This window comes from Elgaria multicarinata, chromosome 10, assembly GCF_023053635.1.
Source record: "Elgaria multicarinata webbii isolate HBS135686 ecotype San Diego chromosome 10, rElgMul1.1.pri, whole genome shotgun sequence".
In the NCBI taxonomy this organism is placed as follows: domain Eukaryota; kingdom Metazoa; phylum Chordata; class Lepidosauria; order Squamata; family Anguidae; genus Elgaria; species Elgaria multicarinata.
In genome coordinates, this window is record NC_086180.1 from 45,332,905 (window position 1) to 45,355,577 (window position 22,673).

General features: G+C 42.5%; 3 protein-coding genes across 3 annotated transcripts in view; 2 read left to right on the forward strand and 1 right to left on the reverse strand.

Moving 5' to 3' along the window:
- The window catches only part of TBC1D9 (TBC1 domain family member 9), a 61,113-nt gene extending 49,716 nt beyond the window's left edge, over window positions 1-11,397 (reverse strand). Inside the window, exon 1 of the mRNA XM_063136343.1 lies at window positions 11,089-11,397. Coding sequence (XP_062992413.1) covers window positions 11,089-11,215 — 127 coding nt within the window. The 5' untranslated portion in view covers window positions 11,216-11,397. The remainder of the gene's footprint in view (window positions 1-11,088) is intronic.
- SCOC (short coiled-coil protein) overlaps window positions 1-22,673 on the forward strand; it is a 652,090-nt gene that overhangs the window by 188,330 nt on the left and 441,087 nt on the right. The window lies entirely within an intron of this gene.
- ZNF330 (zinc finger protein 330) overlaps window positions 1-22,673 on the forward strand; it is a 201,368-nt gene that overhangs the window by 6,257 nt on the left and 172,438 nt on the right. The window lies entirely within an intron of this gene.

Here is a 22,673-nt window from a genome sequence, read left to right on the forward strand (position 1 = left end):
ATCAGCATGAAAACTGGCATCTGACTTATTGAGAATCCAATGAGCACCATGCAGTGTCAGAAAACAAGTGGTTTAAAGCTAGTTTTCAGAAAAGCTGCAGATGGCTTTTAGAAACTCACTGTGTGTTTTCCTCCTGTTGAGCAAGCTGTCTGCACCTACCAGCAAGAAAGGAGAACTACCCATTAAAAGCTGGAAGTATGCATGCAGGAGGGAAGAAAGAAATATTCACATACGTCCAGCCTTCCTCAACCTGATGTTCTCCAGATGTGTTGAACTGCAACTTCAGCCATGCAGGGTGGGATTGAGGGAAGTGTAATCCAACACATCTGGAGGGCACCAGGTTGGGGAAGGCTGACCTAGGCTGTAGGTGGGGAACCTTTTTCAGCCTGAGGGCAGCATCTCCCCATGGTTAACTTTTTGGAGGTGGGCAAAATCAAAGCACCTACACATCCATTTTGTTGTGTTTCCAAGCCCTCCTGCCAAGAAGTGCAACAATAAAGAGGTCTGCCATGCAATCCACAAAGCTTTATTCAGTAAAAAAAGTCATCCCTTCACATCTGAAGGGGTGTGAATGCTAGGAGCTATCCTCTAAACTTAATTATCCTAAAAAAAGCAAGGCAGTTGCCTATCAACTAAATGGACAGTTTTCTTCAGTGCCTGACAGGTTTTAACGAATCCCATCCCTCAGGGCGGGTCTTCAAGTTGTAACCTCTGGTGAGTGGCTAACCTAGCTGACTGCCTCCCACCTTCTCTCAACTCCACCCGTTTGCTCCTGCAGGGGACACTGATATTTGTGAATTCAGATATTCCCTCACCCTCCAACAAAGACTGAGTACCCACAGGTGGAGAGGATAATCTCTGAGCCTGGGACTCCCATCTGATAAGCTCCTGGGAAGATTGATTCCTCCTTGACTGCTGGAGGTTCTTGGAGAATTTCCTCCCCCACTTCCTGTCTTGACTGGTAGTCCTCTTCAGTCTCCAAGTCTGTACGCCGCCCTGAGATCTTAATGACATAGGGCGGGATACAAATGTTTTAAATCTATATAAATAAAAATGTAAATGTTCGTTCGAAACAGACGTTATATCTCCGAAAGTTCTTCACCGATTGCTTTGAAATTTTGACACAACGTTGCATTCAAACACGCGAGCGTTGTTATTTAACTATGTTCTATATGGGGACAAAAGTTTGTCTTAAAATTGAAGAAATAGGCCTCCTCAAAACCAGTTCTGATCATTGTGACATCGCCAACCAGTAGGCCAATCCACTGCCTCTGCCTCCTCTCCTATTTGCATGTTCTCTCCTATTTGCTCCTATAGGTCATTGTGACATCGCCAACCAGTAGGCCAATCCACTGCCTCTGCCTTCTCTCTTATTTGCATGTTCTCTCCTATTTGCTCTTATAGGTCATTGTGACATCGCCAACCAGTAGGCCAATCCACTGCCTCTGCCTCCTCTCCTATTTGTATGTTCTCTCACAATTGGCTGAGTGAATATAGATGACACACCTGTGACAGTTACACGTTCTGAAGAAAGGTAACTGCCAGGAGTTTCCACTAACCTCCTCACCGTAAAAACATCCTTTTTAAAAAACCAAACAGTAGGCCAATCCACTGCCTCTGCCTCCTCTCCTATTTGCATGTTCTCTCACAATTGGCTGAGTGAATATAGATGTCACACCTGTGACAGTTACACATTCTGAAGAAAGGTAACTGCCAGGAGTTTCCACTAACCTCCTCACCGTAAAAACATCCTTTTTTAAAAACCAAACAATTAAACATATTAGAAACATCCGCTTTGTCTTTTCTTTCTTTTCAATTTAACCAGACTGAGCCACAGCAATGCGTGGCAGGGTACAGCTAGTAAATAATAAAATAAATAAGTCCAATTCGTGATTCACACCAGGAAAACCAGGCCTGATCCTGACACATTTTCATACAGATACACAAAAGCCCACATACATTAACTGGAGCCAATTTGAGGCTTTTTTTCAAGCAGTGTGTGTGGGGGAGTATCAATGTCCATAGAGTAGAGGTTGTAGCATGGGTACAACCTTCCCCACCGCACCGTATTTAGACAACACGACAACCCACGATGGTTGCGTATCATGCTGTGATGGTTTAAACTCAACCAATGAAAATGCTGCTGTAAAAGAACTCATATGATCCAACTGAAAGGAGACTACACAATGCAAACGACTGAGAACCTGTTCTTTATTATTTTTAAATGAAGTTGGCATGGATAATACCGACTTGGCTTTGAATGCCAGTGACAAATTCTGCAGATATTACTCCTATTCCATAATGGATAAATGTATAATTGAGATGGACAGAAGGCAAGTAGCATATGCAAAACTCAATGAAAGGTTTCATTTTCTTGTGGATAAGTCTACGTCCAATGATGAAGTTGCCTCTAGAGCAATTAATAGATACCTATCTCATGTTGCGACATCACAACATTGTGCATTTTGAATAGTAGTAACTGCTGATATAGTGGGTGGCAAAACACAGAACACTGTCTGTGATGAAATGTTGAGTTCTGAAGGGCAGGCACTCTTCATGACAGTCACCACAGCAATGCCCCCAAGGAGGACCCAAAATCCAAGCAACCTGCTTTTCCATATCAACAAACCAGTTCTAGCAATTTCCTCTTCAGCACAACAGTGAAAGGTGCAGGAGCTATACTAGAGTGACCAGATTTAAAAGAGGGCAGGGCACCTGCAGCTTTAACTATTGTGATGAAGAGGAAATTTCACCAGGTTCCCCGTATATACAAATGACACCTGCTGAAATTTCCTTTTCTATGCAACTGTTAAAGATACAGGAGCCCTGTCCTCCTTTTCATATGATCACCCTACCTACCCAAATATACTACACTCATCATCTAAGGCCCTCCTCAGAATGTGTCCTCCTAGCTGAGGTTTGCAAAAAATGGAGATTTTGTTTAAAAATAAATAAATTAGGATACTGCTGTGATTGACCTGCTTTTTAAGCACATGCGTTCTCTTGAAACAGCATTTTGGCCCCGCTGGGTGCTCCTTGGCGCGGGACTTTCCGCTGCCGTTAACCCCTCCCCGCCCCCATCAGACTCCCAGGAGGCACTGGGCATGAGTTTGTAGAACCAAGGGGGTGGTTACCTGAAAAAGTTTGGGAACCACTGCTCTAGTGGAAGTTCCCTTCTATCACGATATCACAGTATTCAGTGGTGGAGTGGAGCCAGGGCTCATAGGAAGGCAGTACCAGCACTTTTTTTTATTAGCAGGGATGCTGATATCATCTGTCACTCCCTCAAAATGCCCTGGTCCTGCTAAGGTTAGCTGCAATCCTTACAGTAAGTGGGGGTGGGTGAATTTTCCTAGCAACAATATACTGTTCCCTAATATACTGACCCTCCTTGATATAATGAAGCTTGTTGTGTATAATGGGGGGCAGCAAGGAGATACAAAACATACCTAAAAGCATCAGAAATGTTGGCACCAAGGCATAGGTAAGAATGTATATGGGTGTGAAAAAAACTCTGGTTAATGTGGGATACCCAATCGTTTTAACGGCAGCTCCGTTTTTCATGGGTTAAAGATCTGCACTGAAGTAAAGAGCTGCTACTGATGCTTTGACCATCTTCGGTTTGATCTTTGACTCGTTATTTGGTATCGTTTCCTTCAAGTTTTTTAGATATCATAAGCTTATCGAAGGATAACAGCCCTTCTTACTTTTTATATGGGGGCTTCCCTACTAAAGCACTTTTTAACAACAGCCCCATATTACCAAAGGAGAGAGGACAAGGCAAACAAGAACAGCTTGCCTAAGGTTTCTCATCAAATTCACGTCCGCATCAAAACTTGTACACAACACAATAGGGCACCAGCTGTACAGAGCTGCATGTACTAGTCAGGTCATGTGATTTGTTTTGTCTAAGTATCCCCACAATTATATACTCATGTTGTTGTGATTTGAATCATTCTCCATTGTGTGCTTTATTAGCATTGTCAATTTTGCATCCAAGATTTGAGCAGGGAACTACCTGCTACATAGGTGAGGGCTGGGAAACCTGTGACTCTTCAGATGTCGTTGGGACTCTAACTCTTACCAGCTCCAGACAACATGATCAAGGTCAGGGGTGATGGGAATTGAAGTCTAAAAACATCTGTATGTCCACAGGTCTCTATCACAGGTCATTTAGTACACTATAATACGTGGCATTTTATACAAAGAAATAAGTTATAGTAACTATTTCCTTTCAGCTCTATTATGGCTCATAATGTTTTCCTTCATTTCATAAGACAACCCACATGGTTAGCAAGCTCACTCATATATTTTTTAATAACAGGAAGAATTGTCCATATGACTTAGATGGAAAAACACTACAATTGTGAACCACCCAGAGAGCTCCGGCTATTGGGCGGAATAGAAATGTAATAAATAAATAAATAAATAAATAAATTGCATCAGCTACCAGATCCTTTATTCCTCATTTGCACAAGTTCATCCACTGAACAAGGAATATACTGAGGGCCTGATTAGTCAGCAAGGCAGGGTTTATATTTCAAAACCAACATAAACATGGCTGTTCTTAGCTGGACAATGAAGCTGCTGGAAGATTTACACAATAAGTAAGTTTGAGAAGCCTAGAACTCCAGGACAGATAATGCTGTGAACGAAAATGACATGGGATCATTCCCTTTTAAGTCTTCCGGAAAGAGGAACAGATACTTGATTTTTACCAAAGTGTAGCCCCTGAGATCAAGGGATAAAATGTTCCTGTTGCAAAGATGTGAAAGCCCACACCATCCAATGCTTGAGAATGGATCCTGTGTACCAGGTCTAATGTAGTATTTTGTGCACAGTCTCTTTGGCAGAATCATTCTTATTACAATTGCAAGGGATAAAACGTTGTTCACCATTGTGTCTAGTTCACATAAGGGCAACTAACGTCCAAACAGAGTGACTTGCTCAGGGCTACCTAGACACACCGCTGAAGGCCACATTGATCTGGTTTGCAGATAATGCTAACTCCATAGTATGCTGCAGGGTTTATCTGGCAGTCAATCAAAGGTGCATTTTCTCAATCCCTGGGTTGCTCCTCCTTTGCCCACTCCCTCCCTGCTTTTGCAGTACTGTAATACTGGCAGGAAGAGTGGCTTGTTCCTTTGACCACTCTTACCCACCACCTTGTAGCTTGGCAAAACAAACCATGTATAACCCATAGTTCTGAGTTCACATGAAATGACAACCTTTTGGTTTAAACAACGCAGAGTTCACAACCCAACAACAAACCATGGTTTGTTAGCATGGTTGGGTTAACACATCACGACAACCCAGACTGGGGAAATCTTACATGGTGCCTGCCCACTGTGGAACACAGCCAAATGACGGCCCCACTCCCATAATAAGGAAAACCACTGTAAGGTAAACATTTCCTTTCAGGACTTAAGCCCTCACAATGTGGCCTACCAATAATAAATAGAACATAATAATAATATAACACAAATATAAAATCTTAACGTGCATACACACAAACACCTCTAAAATGTACTAAGAATCCTCAGGACAGCAATTTATAAAATGCAGATCTAAATTTTAAAAAGTCTTCCATTTTTTGTGAAGAAAAGGACATTTAAAAAAAAATTGCTTTGGTGATCTCTTAAATCTGACCCAACAAATTAAATGTGTGTCATTTAGATAACCCCTTTCCATTCAAAGGTAAAAGAAACTAATTCCACCCCAGTTTCTCTAGGAACTTTCTTTTCTCAAACATCAGGAGCCAGCCAGCTGCCCCACACCTCAAACAAATGTGTTAGAAAACTCTCTGCCACTATTTCATGGACTTCAACTACCGCTACATGCCCAGACTGTAATGAACAGCGCCACAGTCCACATTGGTGTGAGCCAGCTGCTACCATAAGCACGCGTACTTACAAAACAATTCATTCTATAGAAATGATTCTTGTCAACACACACAGCATCTCTTGTTCCCCTTGGGGGGCTGAATGGAAGCCTCCACTAAAACACACACATTTATGCAGGGATCCTGCTGACTGTACTTGAAAGCAGCTGCAGAATCAGAAACAGAAACAGTAGCACAGAAACAGGATTTGAAACCAGGGATATTAATCTGCAATGAATCTCATGGTTGCTTATTTGAAAGCCAACTGTTGTTCCCATAGCGCAGCACTTCCCAACCTGGTGCCCTCCACATGTGTTCGACTGCAACTCCCAGCAAGCCCCAGCCATCCAGAACTTGCTTATGAATCTCTGAATATCACCTCAGACTTGGGATCTCTATGCAGCCCTCTTCCATTCCTCTAGATGGCCACAACCCTTCCCCCAGAGCCACCACTCATTTGGTTTCCTGGTTTTTGTACATCTTTCCCCATTCTAGAAGGCTGAAATGCCTTAGCTACCGACAATAAGCTCAAAAATAAGCACAAAATTGGGTGGGATAGCTAATACCCTGGAAGACAGAAACAAACTTCAAAGTGATCTTGATAGGCTGGAGTGCTGGGCTGAAAACAACAGAATGAAATTTAATAGGGATAAATGCCAAGTTCTACATTTAGGAAACAGAAACCAAATGCACAGTTACAAGATGGGGGATATTTGGCTCAGCAATACTACAAACGAGAAGGATCTTGGAATTGTTGTAGATCACAAGCTGAATATGAGCCAACAGTGCGATATGGCTGCAAGAAAGGCAAATGCTATTTGGGGCTGCATTAATAGAAGTATAGCTTCCAAATCATGTGAGGTACTGGTTCCTCTGTATTCGGCCCTGGTTAGGCCTCATCTAGAGTATTGCGTCCAGTTCTGGGCTCCACAATTCAAGAAGGAAGCAGACAAGCTGGAGCGTGTTCAGAGGAGGGCAACCAGGATGATCAGGGGTCTGGAAACAAAGCCCTATGAAGAGAGACTGAAAGAACTGGGCATGTTTCTCTGGAGAAGAGAAGATTGAGGGGAGACATGATAGCACTCTTCAAATACTTAAAAGGTTGTCACACAGAGGAGGGCCAGGATCTCTTCTCGATCCTCCCAGAGTGCAGGACGTGGAATAACGGGTTCAAGTTAAAGGAAGCCAGATTCCAGCTGGACATCAGGAAAAACTTCCTGACTGTTAGAGCAGTACGACAAGGGAATCAGTTACCTAGGGAGGTTGTGGGCTCTCCCACACTAGAGGCATTTAAGAGGCAGCTGGACAGCCATCTGTCAGGGATGCTTTAGGGTGGATTCCTGCATTGAGCAGGGGGTTGGTCTCGATGGCCTTGTAGGCCCCTTCCAACTCTGCTATTCTATGATTCTATGAAAACTAAAATATTCTGATATTTTTGGTAGTTGGGCTCTGTCCCTTTTGTCCTCCCTTTTGTCTTCTGCCCCTCCCCCAACCACAAAAGGTTCTTGGAAATGGAATTCAGCCCACAGACTGAAAGAATTTCTGCCTCTCTGCCATAACTCAATGCGCAATATAGCCAAAAACACTTATAGCTCCCCATGTACAATGTGGGCAGACACCTGGGGGATTGGAATGTTAAAAATCAATTCCATGCTAATGGCACACAAAAAGAAGAAATTATTTAAAACTTCCAGTTATTTGGAGATGATTTGGCGCAGAATGACTTAAAAGCACATTTTCCTAGTAAGGATATGGAAAGGTGGCTATCATGACTTGGGTTATTGGTTCAGCTAGCCTAATACTGTCTAGCAGTGTAGGCTGGTGGCTCTGATGTCAGTGGGGTGGTGAATCCTCTCTTGGTTTCTGTAATAACCAATTCTGGATAGCTCTTTTAGAGTTCTATCTGGTTCTGACTGAAACCTAGAACATATTTACTTCCCACTGACACCGAAGCCACCAGCCTCTACTCAAGGATAGGTCCTTTAGAGTTTTGACTGAAACCTGCAACAGATTTACTGCCCCACTGACATAGGAGCCACCAGCCTCCACAGCTGTCTAGTTTGATTGGCACCAGCTTTTATCAAATAAAGTTCTTCTTCCCTGTTGAGCCACATCGCCTTTAAACCAGAAGACCGAACCTGGGACCTTTTACGTGCAAAATTATGTCTCCTCCCAATTCATTCAAATGCTTTTAAATTTTTATGGAAAATTACATGGAGCTGAAAATCATAGAATAGCAGAGTTGGAAAGGGCCTACAAGGCCATAGAGTCCAAACCCCTGCTCAATGCAGGAATCCACCCTAAAGCATCCCTGACAGATGGCTGTCCAGCTGCCTCTTGAATGCCTCTAGTGTGGGAGAGCCCACAACCTCCCTAGGTAACTGATTCCATTGTCGTACTGCTCTAACAGTCAGGAAGTTTTTCCTGATGTCCAGCTGGACATAGAAATGCTACACCCAAGCCTTTTTGACTTGCAAGATCTGTTTCATTTGAAATACTGCAGACTTCCCCAGGGCAAAATAATCTCTCCCTGGCTACTTGGGTCTTTGCTTATGTTTTTACTTGTAAATTGACATAATATGATCACAGACAGCCAAGACCACAATTTCATTCCAAGATAAGTATGTATAAATCCCAATGAATTCAATGGAGCTTATTTCTGAGTAGAAATATACACTAAATGGGCTCCACTATATTTGAATCTTAAAATCATCATCATCATCATCCAGCTATGTGTGTATATTGTATATACCACTAAATAAACATACTGTATATTCTGTTACAATGTCGTTGTCATATTTTTGACATACATATTCAAGGTCAGGTTTTTAAGCCTTTATTTCATGCAGCAACAGTCACAGATGGACTGAATTCTTGGCATGCAGGAAAACATTACTTTCAACAAATCCATGAAATCCTAAACATATTATACAGAGCCAGCAGGCTTTGGGAGCTAAGCACTAGCCTTTGCCTTTGGAAGCCTACATTTGAACCATTGCTCCACTGTCAGTTTTCTAGATAGCCAAGAGTGGAGCAATTGCTATTCATTAGGACTGTGGGAGGGTTTTTCTCTGCAAGTAACACTCGCAATAGCCTTAAGTTGCTTTTTTATTTAAGACATACTCACAATGATCCAGACATTTTAGACCCTGGTTTACCCCCCAAAAAAAGTATTAAAATCAAGCAAGGTATTTAAAGAACTAAACACTATTCAAAACCCATTGCTATCACTGAATTATATACGGAGTATATCAATCCAGATCATGAAGGAAGGGAGAAGCAGAAGTTGAACATGTATGTATGATTCATTTCTGTGCTTTCCATGTTGGTAAATCACTATGATTAACAGAGGGGGAAATTATCCATTTCTATGAAGGAAGTATATTGTACAGCAGTGGTGGCTAATAGAAGAACCCTGTTGCAAAGCTTTCCATGACATTCAAAATATCCTAAAAAGAACTTTAGTCCAGAAAAGACACATGCACAGTAATATCTGGAAAAGCTGGAATTAACAACCCCGTAGCACCAGTGGCATTAACATTCCTTTAGGCTCATCCCACCCCAGTTTACATACCATTACATTTTTAGAATCACCATCCTTGATCCTGGTATTTTAAGCCAACCCTGGATTGTATTATGCCCATATAAAATAGAGTTGCACATATGTAAAAAGATCTATATCCTATTTTCATGCCTGAACAATTCTTCACTATTTCTGACTGTTCAATGCTAGCAGTAAAAACTATACATGGCTACTGGTAATTACAGTGTCTTCAGAATTTCTTCCATCAAAATGATTGTCTCCTGTATGGCTAATAGTAACTGTACACATGATAACCCCCTGCTGACACCATCACCACTACAACCCTTAATATTAAATAAAAAGGAGTTCTCTAGAATAGCAAAACATGGCCTAGTTTTACTTGGTCTTTGGACTAGATCAGCCTTCCCCAACGTGGTGTCCTCCAGCTGTATTGGGAGGGGCCGGAGCCCAAGGGTAGAGCACATACTTACCTGGAGATGCCAAAGTTCCCAGGTTCAATCCCTGGCATTTCCAGGTAAGTCAGGAAAAACTTCTGCCTGAAACTCTGAAGAGACACTGCTGGTCAATGTCCACAGTACTGGGTTAGCTGGACCAATGGTCTGGCTCAGTATAAGGCCACTTCCTATGGCTGCAAGTCATAGGAACATCGATTTGGAGGGCAGTAGGTTGGGAAACGCTGGACTAGATGGCTGCCTCTAACCCAACCAGACATAGATGTGCATCAGATCCACTGAAACAATGAATGAAAATGGGAGTTAAAGGTCCTCACTACTTCACTTAAGTCTTGGTGTACTGTAGGCCATAAAAACAGATGTGTCCTAAACCATTTCTAGCTCCACTGAGCCAGATGGCTCAGAATTGATTTTGTCTTCATGAGAGAGAGAAGCCCTGGGCTCCAGTGAATAAATAATTGGACTAGAGAGACCTGTATTCCTGCTAAGTCCCAAACTCACTATGTGACCTGAGGCAAGCTTCTACATTTCATTACCGGTATAGCATATTTACAGTGATGATGATAAATGACCAACATTCACTTGAGGATAAATTAGAAAAAGGACTACAATGCACTCTAACAACCAAACTTGGTAATGGTCATTTGGAAGTACATCTTGCAAAGACCAATGGGCTTAACTTCCAAGAAAGCCTGCAAACTTTCAGCCTAAAAGTTCTCTGTGTGTAATTCCTATCATCCTCCCAGAGCCTTCATGGAATTTTCACAGAAGAACTCCATTTCCTGGGATGCTCCATAAATCTTCTGCACAAAGAAATAGGAGGTCAACATAAAAATCTAAGCGGCCCATCCCAAAGACATTGTTACTGGCATGCAGATATGAGGATCACCACATGAGGAGAAAGCCCAAGCAAGCTGGTACAGAAACATTCAAAAGCACAGCATGGAAGAATATCGACATCCAGGATTTGCTCTTCCATTTCACAAACAGACAAATCATACACCTCCAAGATATTCCAAAGTGAAATGAAATACCTGTTGCAAATGCAGATCCTGCACCAAGATATTAGATGTTGAGATCACAATCTAATTGTGATCTCAAATTAACGCACACACACAATAACACGCAAATTACACACACAATAACAACAAAAATAGGAGGGACAAAGATCTTCCCGTTCTTCCAAAGACCTCTCTTCCTCCTTCTCTTACCAGCGATCCCTCCGCTGCCTCCATCGCCGCTGTGGCCCTTCCTTCTCTGCAGGATGAAGTAAGGGTTGGCCCTTTCCGTGATCCACAGGGCGTTTGCCAGCAGCACCTCCTCCGGGTTGACCCACATGCTTCCCGGCCAAGACAAAGGCAGCCTGGCGGTAATCGCCCCGGATTTTCCTTTTAAATCATACAGAGCCCTCGGGCGGATGCTCCAAAGCCCCGATGCGCCTTAAGCGTCCTGCCCAGCCCAGGTAGGCGCCAGAGACGCTTCGGAGAGAGCTAGAAATATCGGCAGGAAAAAGGGGAAGAGGCGGCAGCAGCGGCATGCCCGCTGGGACTCTCCAGCCCTGCAAGCCTAGAACAGACGCGGGAGGCACGATCGGAGGAGGACGCGGGGATGAGCCGAGCGGTGACCTCAGAGAGAGAGAGCATCAGCAGCGCCCGCCGCGGCGGCTGGGCCCGCCCAGCCTCAGCAGCAGCAGCAGCAGCAGCAGCAGCGCCTTCTGCCAGCCGCCTCACCGCAATCAAGCTCTTGGAAGGATCCGATTGCAAAGCGACGCCCCCATCCATAAAATCCAAGGTTAAGAGCTACTTTCCCAGCCCGCAGAACCACTCGCCTCCCTGGCAGAGGGATATGCGATGGAGCAAAGATTACGCAGAGATCAGCGGGCTGTGATCGCAGAGAGGCTGGCTGTGGAAGAAGATCCACCCCCGTACCTCTGCAGAACGCCGCTAAAGTCTCTTTGGGGGCCGTGCTCTGCAAACAGAGCAATACGCATCGGGGCTGCCAAGAGGCACCACGATTTTTTTCAGCGCCTCCCCTCCGGGTATTAAATGCACGCAAGCACCTACCCAGGCTGGACACGCATTTTGCCTCGCAGCTCGCGCCCTTACACACGTAGCTAAAGCCTGCCAAGGGACACTGGGAATATAATCGAAACCACTACAAAATCCTGCTCACATAAACTCCCTCACTCCACCCCAGTCTGAAACAGGCATTAATTTTTTAGGCGGGCATCCGCAGAGCGATCACCTACAAGCGCTCGGAGCATGCACGAAGCTAACCACCCTCCAGTCACGCGTTAGCCATAGGTTTGGCTTCTATCTTGACCATCCCTACTCAGTGGTGGGTGGCAGAAAGAACGCTCCGACGTAAGCGCGCAACCTGCCGCCCCGCAAACTGCTGCCTTGCCAGGTTCCAAATGGGCGTGGCCAGCGCCCGAACACCCTGCGCAACGTTCCATTGTTGGTTTCCTACTTCCTGCAATCCCAGGAGCCGGTCACGCGCCGTCCCTGCCGTTGCTCCATGTCGATTCTCGTAGGCTCCGCCCCCTCCCCCTCCTTGGAACTAATTCGAGAGCCCCCTGCGGAGCGCTGCCCGTCGCCTGAGGTCCCTCAAGAGCGGCTGTGGTGTGGGAGAGAAGCCGCTGACCTCCAAGTCACCGTTCTTCAACAGGAAAAAAGACGTCGAAGAGAGAGGCGGCAGCAAGACCTGGCTGAACTTGAATTAATCAGCACATTCTATTCAACTCGGCCCTAATTAGAGCTGTAGAGTTTGGGACGGGGGAGGGGAGAGCAAATTAACACAGCATAGCTAGGAAGATAGTATTATTTGCCACCACGACGTCGACTTTTCAGTTTTTCTTATCATTTGGGCACAGAACTACCACATATCTTTTTCTTCATGGTGACATTACATGTTGTTTACATCTCTCTGTTTACATCTCTCCATCCCTCTCTTAGGTTATTTCCAGTCCAGTTCCATAATAAACCGAGTCTTTAAGGTGCCACAAGACTTCTTTAACAGTGAATGTCCATTATAGAAGTCTAGTTATGGAATATACAGAATTGTTCAGAAATGTACTTACTTGCAGAATGGTTACGATGACCCTGTTCAGAGGACACACTAAGCCATGGTGGTTAAGCATTTTAAGCTAATGCTTTTGCATGTAGTGTGAACCGTTCCTAGCCATGGTGGCTACGTAACCACAGTTTAAACATGCTAACTAACCATTTGCTGCGAAAGGGTTGACCTAACCATGGCTTAGCATGTTGTCTGAACAGGCCCAATGTTTTTGTTCTTTTAAGGTTGGCCACCTCTTCAGTGTCTTCAGCTTAGTCACCTGAAAGAAAATCTACTGAGGATCTGTTCTTTGACTACGGATGATTATGTGCTGGTTTTAGTTTTGCTTGGTTGCTTACTATTGCTTATTTGTTCAGATAACTTTGGAGCTTGCATCTGTTAATATTTTAGAAGCTTTCTCTCTCTAGAAAATAGATATTTTTAGCTTGGCTGTAAAACTCTTTTCTTTTTGGGAATTAGTTACTCCTAAGTTTTCTTTTTCTTCCAGGGATGCTTTCTTGCCAATTTGCATGTTTGTATATTCTCCCTATGATATCTTCTGGTCTTGTGAAGTTAGCTGGTCTGGTGTAGCTCGCCCTTCACCATCTTTGCACAATTATTTCACGTGTCACTGATTCAACAGAACAGAGGCTGCAGCCATATAACTACTAACGTGACTGGGAATACACCCCACTGAATTCTATGAGAACTTTTTCTGGGTAGATATAGGATTTCAAACAAAGCCAGTCTTAACAGACCTAAGAATTTATTAGTCAATGGTAAATTAAGAGTATTACTAATTCCCTGAGGCAGGAGTCTCCCACTGTTTTGGGTCTGTGAGCACATTTGGATTTTTGCTAACATGTTTTGGTTACTGCCACAGAAGGGCTGTGGGGAATGGGGCAGTGAGTCACAAAATGGCTGCCATGCAGTGTGGGCAGTTACAACATTTACTACTGCAACAAAACACCCATTTCATAGGACAGAATCCAGTAGGGTATTTCCACCCCCGCTGTTTCTCTTCCACTGACCTGCCTCCTTCCAGAAACAAGGATTTCTTCTCATGTTGGGGCTTCCCCTAGGAACCACTAAATCTCCTTTGCATAAGTAGTGGGACTCACTTGTGCAAAGGAATTGACAGGACCCACTGCATGCAGAAGGGAATCAGTAGGCTGGAAAGGAATCCCGGGGGCATAAGTGCCCACTGGATTCTGTCCATAAAAAGGCAACCTAGTGAGGCTAGCAGACACACTTCTTTGAACCCACAGTTTTGTGCTCCAACTAAACACTTATTTCACAGAAAGGCGAGGCAATTTCCCCAAATCAATTATAAATAAATTCCTATAAAAGTAATTTTCTTAAATCTGTTACCGTAAAATAAGGAGATTGCACCAGTCATTTCCCCCAAACACACATACACACCCCATGCTGCCAGCACACGCATACACACCCTCCCTCCCTCATACCTTGCAATGCCAGCATGCATGTGTGTGCACACACTCTCAAGATCACTCTCTGCAAAATACATCCATTCATACATCAAAATACATCCACTCGACCATGCATCCCTTCCATCCATTGCACACACATCCCTTCCATCCCATTGGCTTTCTTAACTTCCCTGCTGCTCTTCCTCTGCCCTCCAGGTCACTTCCTGCTGCTTTTCCCAGTCCCTGAAGCTTACCCCAATCAGCTTTTCTTCTTTCAGTTATGTCTTGTTGGCTGACAAGTAGCAGAGCTCCTGCTTCTATCTGCCCCATCCTCTTCCTTTTCTCGCAAGAACACTCTGCACATACATGGGCCCTTAAGGCATTCTGGCAAGAAAAATGAGAACAGAATAGCTGGAGCTTTACAACTTTCTAGCCATCCAAGGTTAAAAACAATTACAAATGTAAAAATAATAATATATAAGCTCCAAAAAATAATTGGGAGGGACAGGGGGCCTGGGCGGGTGCCACAGGTGTGCGTGTCCAGGGCACTGTGGTAGAGAATTGTGAATGGAAAGTTAGTTTCTGTTCAGTGAAGGAAAATCATTAAAGAGTTGTACATTATATAACTCAGGTGAACCTCATAAGCATGTTATTTACAATAGGTTTTTTTGGGTTTCTACCCAAGATGGAAAATAGTAATTGAACTACCTTTAATGACAGATTTATTTATTTATTTGCATGGAATGCAGAGACTAAAAAGAGGGACTGCCAGGGTTTGATAGCTTTTACAAAGAGTTATATAAAATATATAGGGATGCTTCAGTAATAATACTATGACATAATATAGTGAGACGATGAAAAGCATCTCTCTGAATTTTAGCGGTGAATTAAAAATTGATACATAAAGAATGCACACATCCTCTGAAGACAGAATTGTATAGACCTGTCTCATTATTAAATCAAGACTACAGGATAGTTGTAGCAAGAACCCTGGCCAATAGATTGAATGGAATGATATATTGGCATTGATCAAAGTAGTTTTGTTAAGGGAAGGAGATGATCACACATCTAATCTTATATGACAGACAAATAATAGCAACAGAGGAGCAGGTAGTTAATATTAAACTTATGTGGGGGGAGGAAACATTTTCTTACAGGGTGAAAACATTATTCTTGGCCAATCCCTAGTCTTTGAGTTGGTTTTTTAAAATTAATTCACTTAATACATTGTCTAATTTTTAGGACCGAATCCAAATGTCTCCATTACTTAGAGAAAGCCATTGAGACCTTTTGATCGGGCCCTAGTGCTAGACAATGGGCCTGTTCAGACGACACACTAAGCCATGGTTAGGCCACTAACCCTTTTGCAGCAAATGGTTAGTGAGTGTGGTTATACCGTGGTTATGTAGCCACTATGGTTAGGAATGGTTCACACCACTTTAAGTCATGATTTACATGACACGTTAAGCCAGAATGTTTAGCTCAAAATGCCTAACCACCATGGCTTAGCATGTCTTATGAACAAGGTCAATGTGTTAGTTTTTTAAACCAAAGGCTATGGGTTTTGACTAATGCAAATCTTCAGGAAGAATTTAAATTAGGCAGAGGAAATGAATAAAGATGCTCTTTGGCATCACTCTTATTTATCTAGGTTATTCATTCAAAGAATGTTTTACCGTGTTTTTAACCCAAAAGCCTCTCAGAGCAACTTACAAGAATTAATAATCAGACACTTCCTGTCGTCAGGCTTCCAATCTAAAATGACACAAGACATGAGGAAAGGGACTGGGAGGGAGGAGGAAATAAAGTATGATGGTGGTGCTTGATTCAGAGAGCAGACAGAGGCCTTAGCTAGACCTAAGGATTATCCCAGGCAAATGGAGGGGTTGTCCCTGCCTGCTCCTGGTATCCCCTGTGCGTCATTTGGATGTACAGGGATGATCCCGGGATGATCCTGGGATATAGGCCTGGTCTAGCCATGGCCCAAGTCTGGGGGCCACGGGATAGTTTGGATTCCTGGTTTCGAAGTCGGAGACAGTGCTCCAACCTCGGAGCCAGAAGCAAGCTCCCTGCCCTCTTGCAGCAGGCATGAAAAGAACCATGCTAGCTGCCTCTCCAAGGTTGTAAAAACAACCTTAGAGGGAAAGGAAAGGCACATTTGCATGGGTGGGAAGGAGAGGGGACTGGGTTACATCAAGACGAAGTTGCAGTGACTGGGTTTGTGCAATCATAGAATCATAGAATAGTAGAGTTGGAAGGGGCCTATAAGGCCATCAAGTCCAACCCCTTGCACAATGCAGGAATCCACCTTAAAAATACCTGACAGATGGTGGTCAAGCTGCCTCTTGAATGCCTCTAGTGTGGGACAGCCCACAACCTCCCTAGGTAACTGATTCCAATCACAGCAGCCCATCACGTGTTATTTAAACTATGGTTGGTTGTGGTGTGTGCCAGCGGCCTTTTGAATATAGCTTCCAGTGGAGAGTTGCCATGATTTGTTGTGTCATCCAAACCTGAACAGGGGTTGTTTGAGGGTTAAGCAACCCTCAAATAACCTGTTGGCTCTGTTAGAAGGCACCTTAAACCACAGCTTTAAAAGCCGTGGTTTAAGGGGTCTTCTGAACAGGGCCATTGACTGTTGCAGGGTTATTTGAGGGTTGTCTAACCCTCAAACAATTGCTGCCACCCAAATTTGGATGATTCAACAAACCGAGTCAGGAAGCCTGTGTGCACCAGTCACTGGTGAACATCCCCCACCTCGGTTTATGGCTTCCCTATTGAGGTGTGTCCTTTCTGTTCTCTGGACCTCCAATACACCACTCTATGGTTATGACTTGGATAATAAGGGAGTTGTAGATTGGTTTGCCAACTTTTGAACTGGGACTTGAAGTTGGGCCTTAGCAATTTGATCTGCAGTATTTGCAAGTGATAATCTTTATCTCCAGCTGCATCATCAGGAATCTGTCGCTTATCCTCTCATGGTCTGGGAAGGAAGGTGGGTTATTAGATCATATTTATTGTTTTTACATTTTTATTTAAATCTAATACAAATAGTGAGCAAAACTACTTGTTAGTCACTCCCTACAACTCTGCTACTTCTTCAGCTTTTTGTTCTGTTTTTATTTTAAGACTTCTTTTTTTTTTTAAGAGGAGCCTCAGACTTCTTGAGAAAGAAAAACATTGCTGCATAGTTAAGGCTGATTAGTTACAAGATCAGTTCAAGAAAAAAGTCTGGAGATTTTAAAAAGCCCCAAAGAGCAAACTACCTTGTGCCTATGGCCTAATCTACAGCAAGCAGAATATTGTGCAATGAAAGTGGTTTATCAAAGGCAGGAGCCACACCAAGCAGGATATAGTGGTATGAAAGCGGTATATGGTAAGTGTCAATGGGCCCCAACAGTTGTCAGTGCACTTCAGTACCACTATAAAGCAGTAGTGTGGCTCCTGCCTTTTATATACCGCTTTCATACCACATGCATAGTGCAATATCCAGCTTGGTGTAGATTTGACCTATAACTCTGAGAAGTTTTAATTTCTGCAGAGAAATTTGGAAGGCTATTGGAGGCAACAGACCCGTAACTTCACGAGGAAGGGAAAGCTCCCTCTTTACCAGCATGGCAAAGGCAAATAACTATTTGGTTTTGCTGTCTGGATTGTTGCTTTAGTGTTATTCACAATTTGAATATCTCTAGCTGTAAAGGAAGACTGCAACATACGGCAATGTCAAAATGCATGTTTCAGATGTGCATTTGTAAGAGTTCTCAAAGAATAAGTATGTTTATAAATCCATGTAGTGCAATAGCTGTATTAGGCTACCATGAAAAAACAAACAAACAAACATGCAAGCTTTTGAGTTCTCCAGATGTCCTCATCAAGCAATATGTTGCAAAAATGGGTTAGCAGGAAGAGAGGGGACTAATAGTCAACTCAACAATGATCCTAATCCACACCACGGTTGATTATTATCATGTTGTGTGGGGAATAGCCCCTAGATAACTCTCAATTTCATTATTACCCCACCATTGTCTATCATGTTTTCCAAATGCAGCCATAGACTTAAGTTGATATGGAGGAGGATAGTTTGCAGACATTCAAATTAGGCTCTGCCAGGTGATGTGATGGTTTCAAATTTCATTGACCCTAGGACCACTGGGAACAAGACAGTAGCCAGCAGTTGTTGATCTTCCATTTCTGAAAATATAAAATCCAGTTAACTCCAAACTCTCCATCCTGAGTGAACCAGCCAGATTCCTTGGTTGGTGAAAAACAAGCTAGAGATAAATTTAGATGCTGCACTAGGTGAAAAAGAATCAATGGAAATTGAATTGGATTGTTGGAGGGGATGAACCCTCAGAGACGTCCCAGATTCAGGTGGTATAAAATGTTCTTTTTCCAGTGTAGTTTCCCACTGTTGAAAGGCTAAATCATACAAATATCAATCTCTAAATTCTACTTTCTCGATATATCAGACAATGGCTGATAACATTTTTAAACATACCATTGATTACATCAAGCTATCTGACTAGAATTGCACATTCCTTTCAACATGTTTCTTTGGGATTGCAATGACTAATGTACACATTCAAGTCAGAGAGATTCAAGAGGTCGAATTGTCATTTGAAATTGTTTTAATGCCACACAACTGCATCTGTACGTCAAGTGAGCATTTATATCATCATGGATTCTACAGATAATACTATGTATAAGCAAAGCACAATATGTATGGCCAATATCCATGTGAGCCAGTGTATGCGTTTAGTAGATCTTATGGAGTTCAAGGGAACTTAATTCTATATAGCTGTGCATAGGATTGCAACCTGGATGTTTACTCAGAAGTGCCACAAAGTTCAGTTGGACTGTTGTTTATTATTTATATTAGCTAGATGCCTTTAGTACAAGAACAATTCCAAAAATCCAATCCAGCATAAAAACCCAAATAAACAAATACCAACACAACAAACCATAAGACAAATAACAGGAACTAAAAACAACCAGTAAATATAGGCATTAAAAGCACCATCAATGTCAAAGAGAACAGAATGACAAGATCTTAACAGCATAGAACTGAAGCCTTTCCCCAGCCTGGCTGGAAATTGCTGGGAGTTGTCAAAGTTTTCTGTAAACATACGTAGGATTGCACCATAAATCTCTTAGTGAGACAAGAAGCTTCTATTTCTGAGACATCTCAAGAGGGGGGAAAGATAATTTGCTTTGTTTAATAGAATATTCATTTTATATATGCACTTTTAAATTTGTGTACGTTTGCCTTGAGCAGGAAATGAAAAGGCAACAAATACATTCTATGCATAAACTAACATATGCTTGCCTGATGTATAAGTTCTGTGGGTATGAAATGCTTATTCAATGACAGATAAACGTACTAGGTGCATGCAATAGAAATTAGCAAGGATTCACAGGCTAGCATATTTATTTATTTATTTATTTATTTATTTATTTATTTATTACATTTTTATACTGCCCAATAGCCGAAGCTCTCTGGGCGGTTCACAAAAATTAAAACCACAGTTTTAATATGCAACAATTAAAAGGTACATTTCCACTTTCAAATGTGATGGGTGTCACACTCAAGCATGATCTATATCCTTTTTCAAATGTGAGTGTGTTTTTTCCTCCCCCTCATAATTCTAGAACTTGAGGTCATCTGATGAATAGTGGGATTGAAGACAGACAAAAGGAAGTACTTATTGACACCACTTTGTTGAAGTATAGAATTTCCTACCACATGGCCAACAACTTGATTACATGAAAAAGACCGCAAACAAATTCATGAAGGATAACATTATCAGAGGCTACTAGTCATGTTAGCCACTGATAGCCATCATGAACAAAAGCCTTATCCATGGAGGATAAAGCTATCCGGGGCTATCATGGCTAGTAGCCACTGATATCTGTATCCTTCCCAAATTTGTCTAGTCATAATGGCTCTATCCTAGTGCTATCACCAGGATCAGATGCAGCATTCTGCCTCTGAATTACCAGTTGCTAGGCAACAACAAGAGGAGAGGGATACTGCCTTCATGTCCTGCTTTTGGGTTTAACAGAGTCATCTGGTTGGTCCCTGTGTGAAACAGAATGCTGGACTAGATAGAGTGGCTCTTGGTCTGATCCAACAGCACTCTTCTTAAGTTCATATGATGTGGGAACGCCTTGGTGTAATACTGTGAAGCAGCCCTGAGATTACAATTTTATTTATTTATTTATTTATTTATTACATTTCTATACCGCCCAATAGCCGGAGCTCTCTGGGCGGTTCACAAAAATTAAAACCATTCAAACAACAGTATAAAACCATAATATAAAATACAATATAAAAGCTCAACCAGATAAAAACAGCAGCAATGCAAAATTACAAATTTAAAACACCATGCTAAAATGTATTTATAGATTGTTAAAATGTTGGGAGAATGAAAAGGTCTTCACCTGGCGTCTAAAAGCATATAATGTAGGTGCCAAGCGAACCTCCTTAGTTTTGACCTAGGATCACCACACAATTCAAATTTCAGAAAAGGAGTTTGGCACAGACTTGAAATACTCTAATGGATAGTGTGAACCTATCTAGACTACAAACATGCTGGGGCTGTTCACATGACACAATGAGATTGTGGTGCATATGACCGCCATTTGGGGTCATGTGCATCAAATCCCCATTGGGGATTGTGTTAGCTGAATCTGGGGAGCATGGATTATGCTAGGGGTAAGCAACCTTGCATAAACTATGGTCTGTTAGGGTTATGAGAGGATTGTTTTAACCTTTTGCATTACTCATGCTCATCAGATTCACATGGCAAGACAACCCCTAAGCACAGATTTCTTTTGCAACCTGGCACCTGCAGGTGCTGCAGCTCATGGGTTAAATAAACCATGGTGTGTAGTCCGAACCCTGTCATTGATTCTGTATCAGTTTAACTGTCATAGGATTTGTAAGTAGGTGAGATGGTGATACCTTTCCCCCTCACAGAAAAAGTCTTTATACATTCTGGAGAGAGAATTACTGTCAAACTGGTTTAAACCTGTGGTGTGGACATGACCACAGACATCTGTGTCATTAATCGTTACTGTTATTGCTTCATGAGTAAGCCGGAAAGCCCTCAGTTTGTTGTTTGTGTCGAGAATATAATTACCTGTTTTGCCATTCTGATGTTTAGCAAATTAAATATGCAATTTCTTGTCATGTGACTTCCCCAGATGTGTTAAGAACCAAGAAACCTAATTAGTAATCAACCTGCGCCTTTGGCTAAGCTGACGTCGTCTTTGCTATTTTTAGGAAATGACTCAGCCACTCTGTATTACAACTGCTGAGAATCTCTGTAGACTGATACCGAAGCTCTGTGTAAAGCTCTGCTAAAGCCCATCAAACAACAACAACACTGGAGCACATAGATAAGGCACAGAGGCTTTTTTGTTTGCATGGTGTGTGTGTGTGTGTGTGTGTGTTTTCCTTTTCCTAAAGAAAGAGCTCAAGTAGGCAAAGAGAATATTAAACAGGAATAAAACCTGAATCATGGAGAGAGGAAAGCAGTTGTGTAGAATTTCACAGGGGCTTCTTAAAAACATTACTGCTGTGTAACAAACAAATGTGTATTCCACTATTATTTTCCTAATTATCAAACATAAAGGTGAATAAAGTTCTCGACTCCTAAAACAGTGGAAGCTGGTGGCTCTGTTTTCAGCGGGGCAGTAAATCCATTCTGGATTTCAGTCAGAACCAGCAAGAAGAACTCTAGAGGAGCTGTCCAAGGTGCTGAACCCATTTTGGGGCTAGGATTACAGAGGTTGCTTCCTCCCAGGCGATCTGCCGTGTCCAAACATTACTAGAATGATGTGGGACAAGAGTGTTAAGTATATGAAAAGAAATACTTGTTTAGTCATTAAAATTGTGTGTGTATGGCTATTTCAGGGTTAAATAAAGAAAGACTATCTGTGAGCAATTACCTTAAGATAGAGGCTGTTCTGGGAACCTTGCCAAGATTCTAAGTTAGCTTCATCACAGCTGTATGTAATGTAGATAAGAATTGTATAAGATGTGTATATAGTTTCTCACTTGTGTAAAATAGATATGATCACTGCTTACTGATCACTGCTCTATGATCACTGCTCTCTGTGTATGCCTCAGTGTGCTGATCTGAACTGATCTGAATTGAACTGCACAGAAGCCTGAAGGAAATAAACCAGCTCTGCTGTATAAGACCTGCGTGATGTGTGTTTGTTTCTGAGCACAAACAGAGTTCCAGAAAGAGAAAAGTTCTGGCAATAACCCAACAAAGGTTATGGGCCCAGTCCAGTCCAGGCAG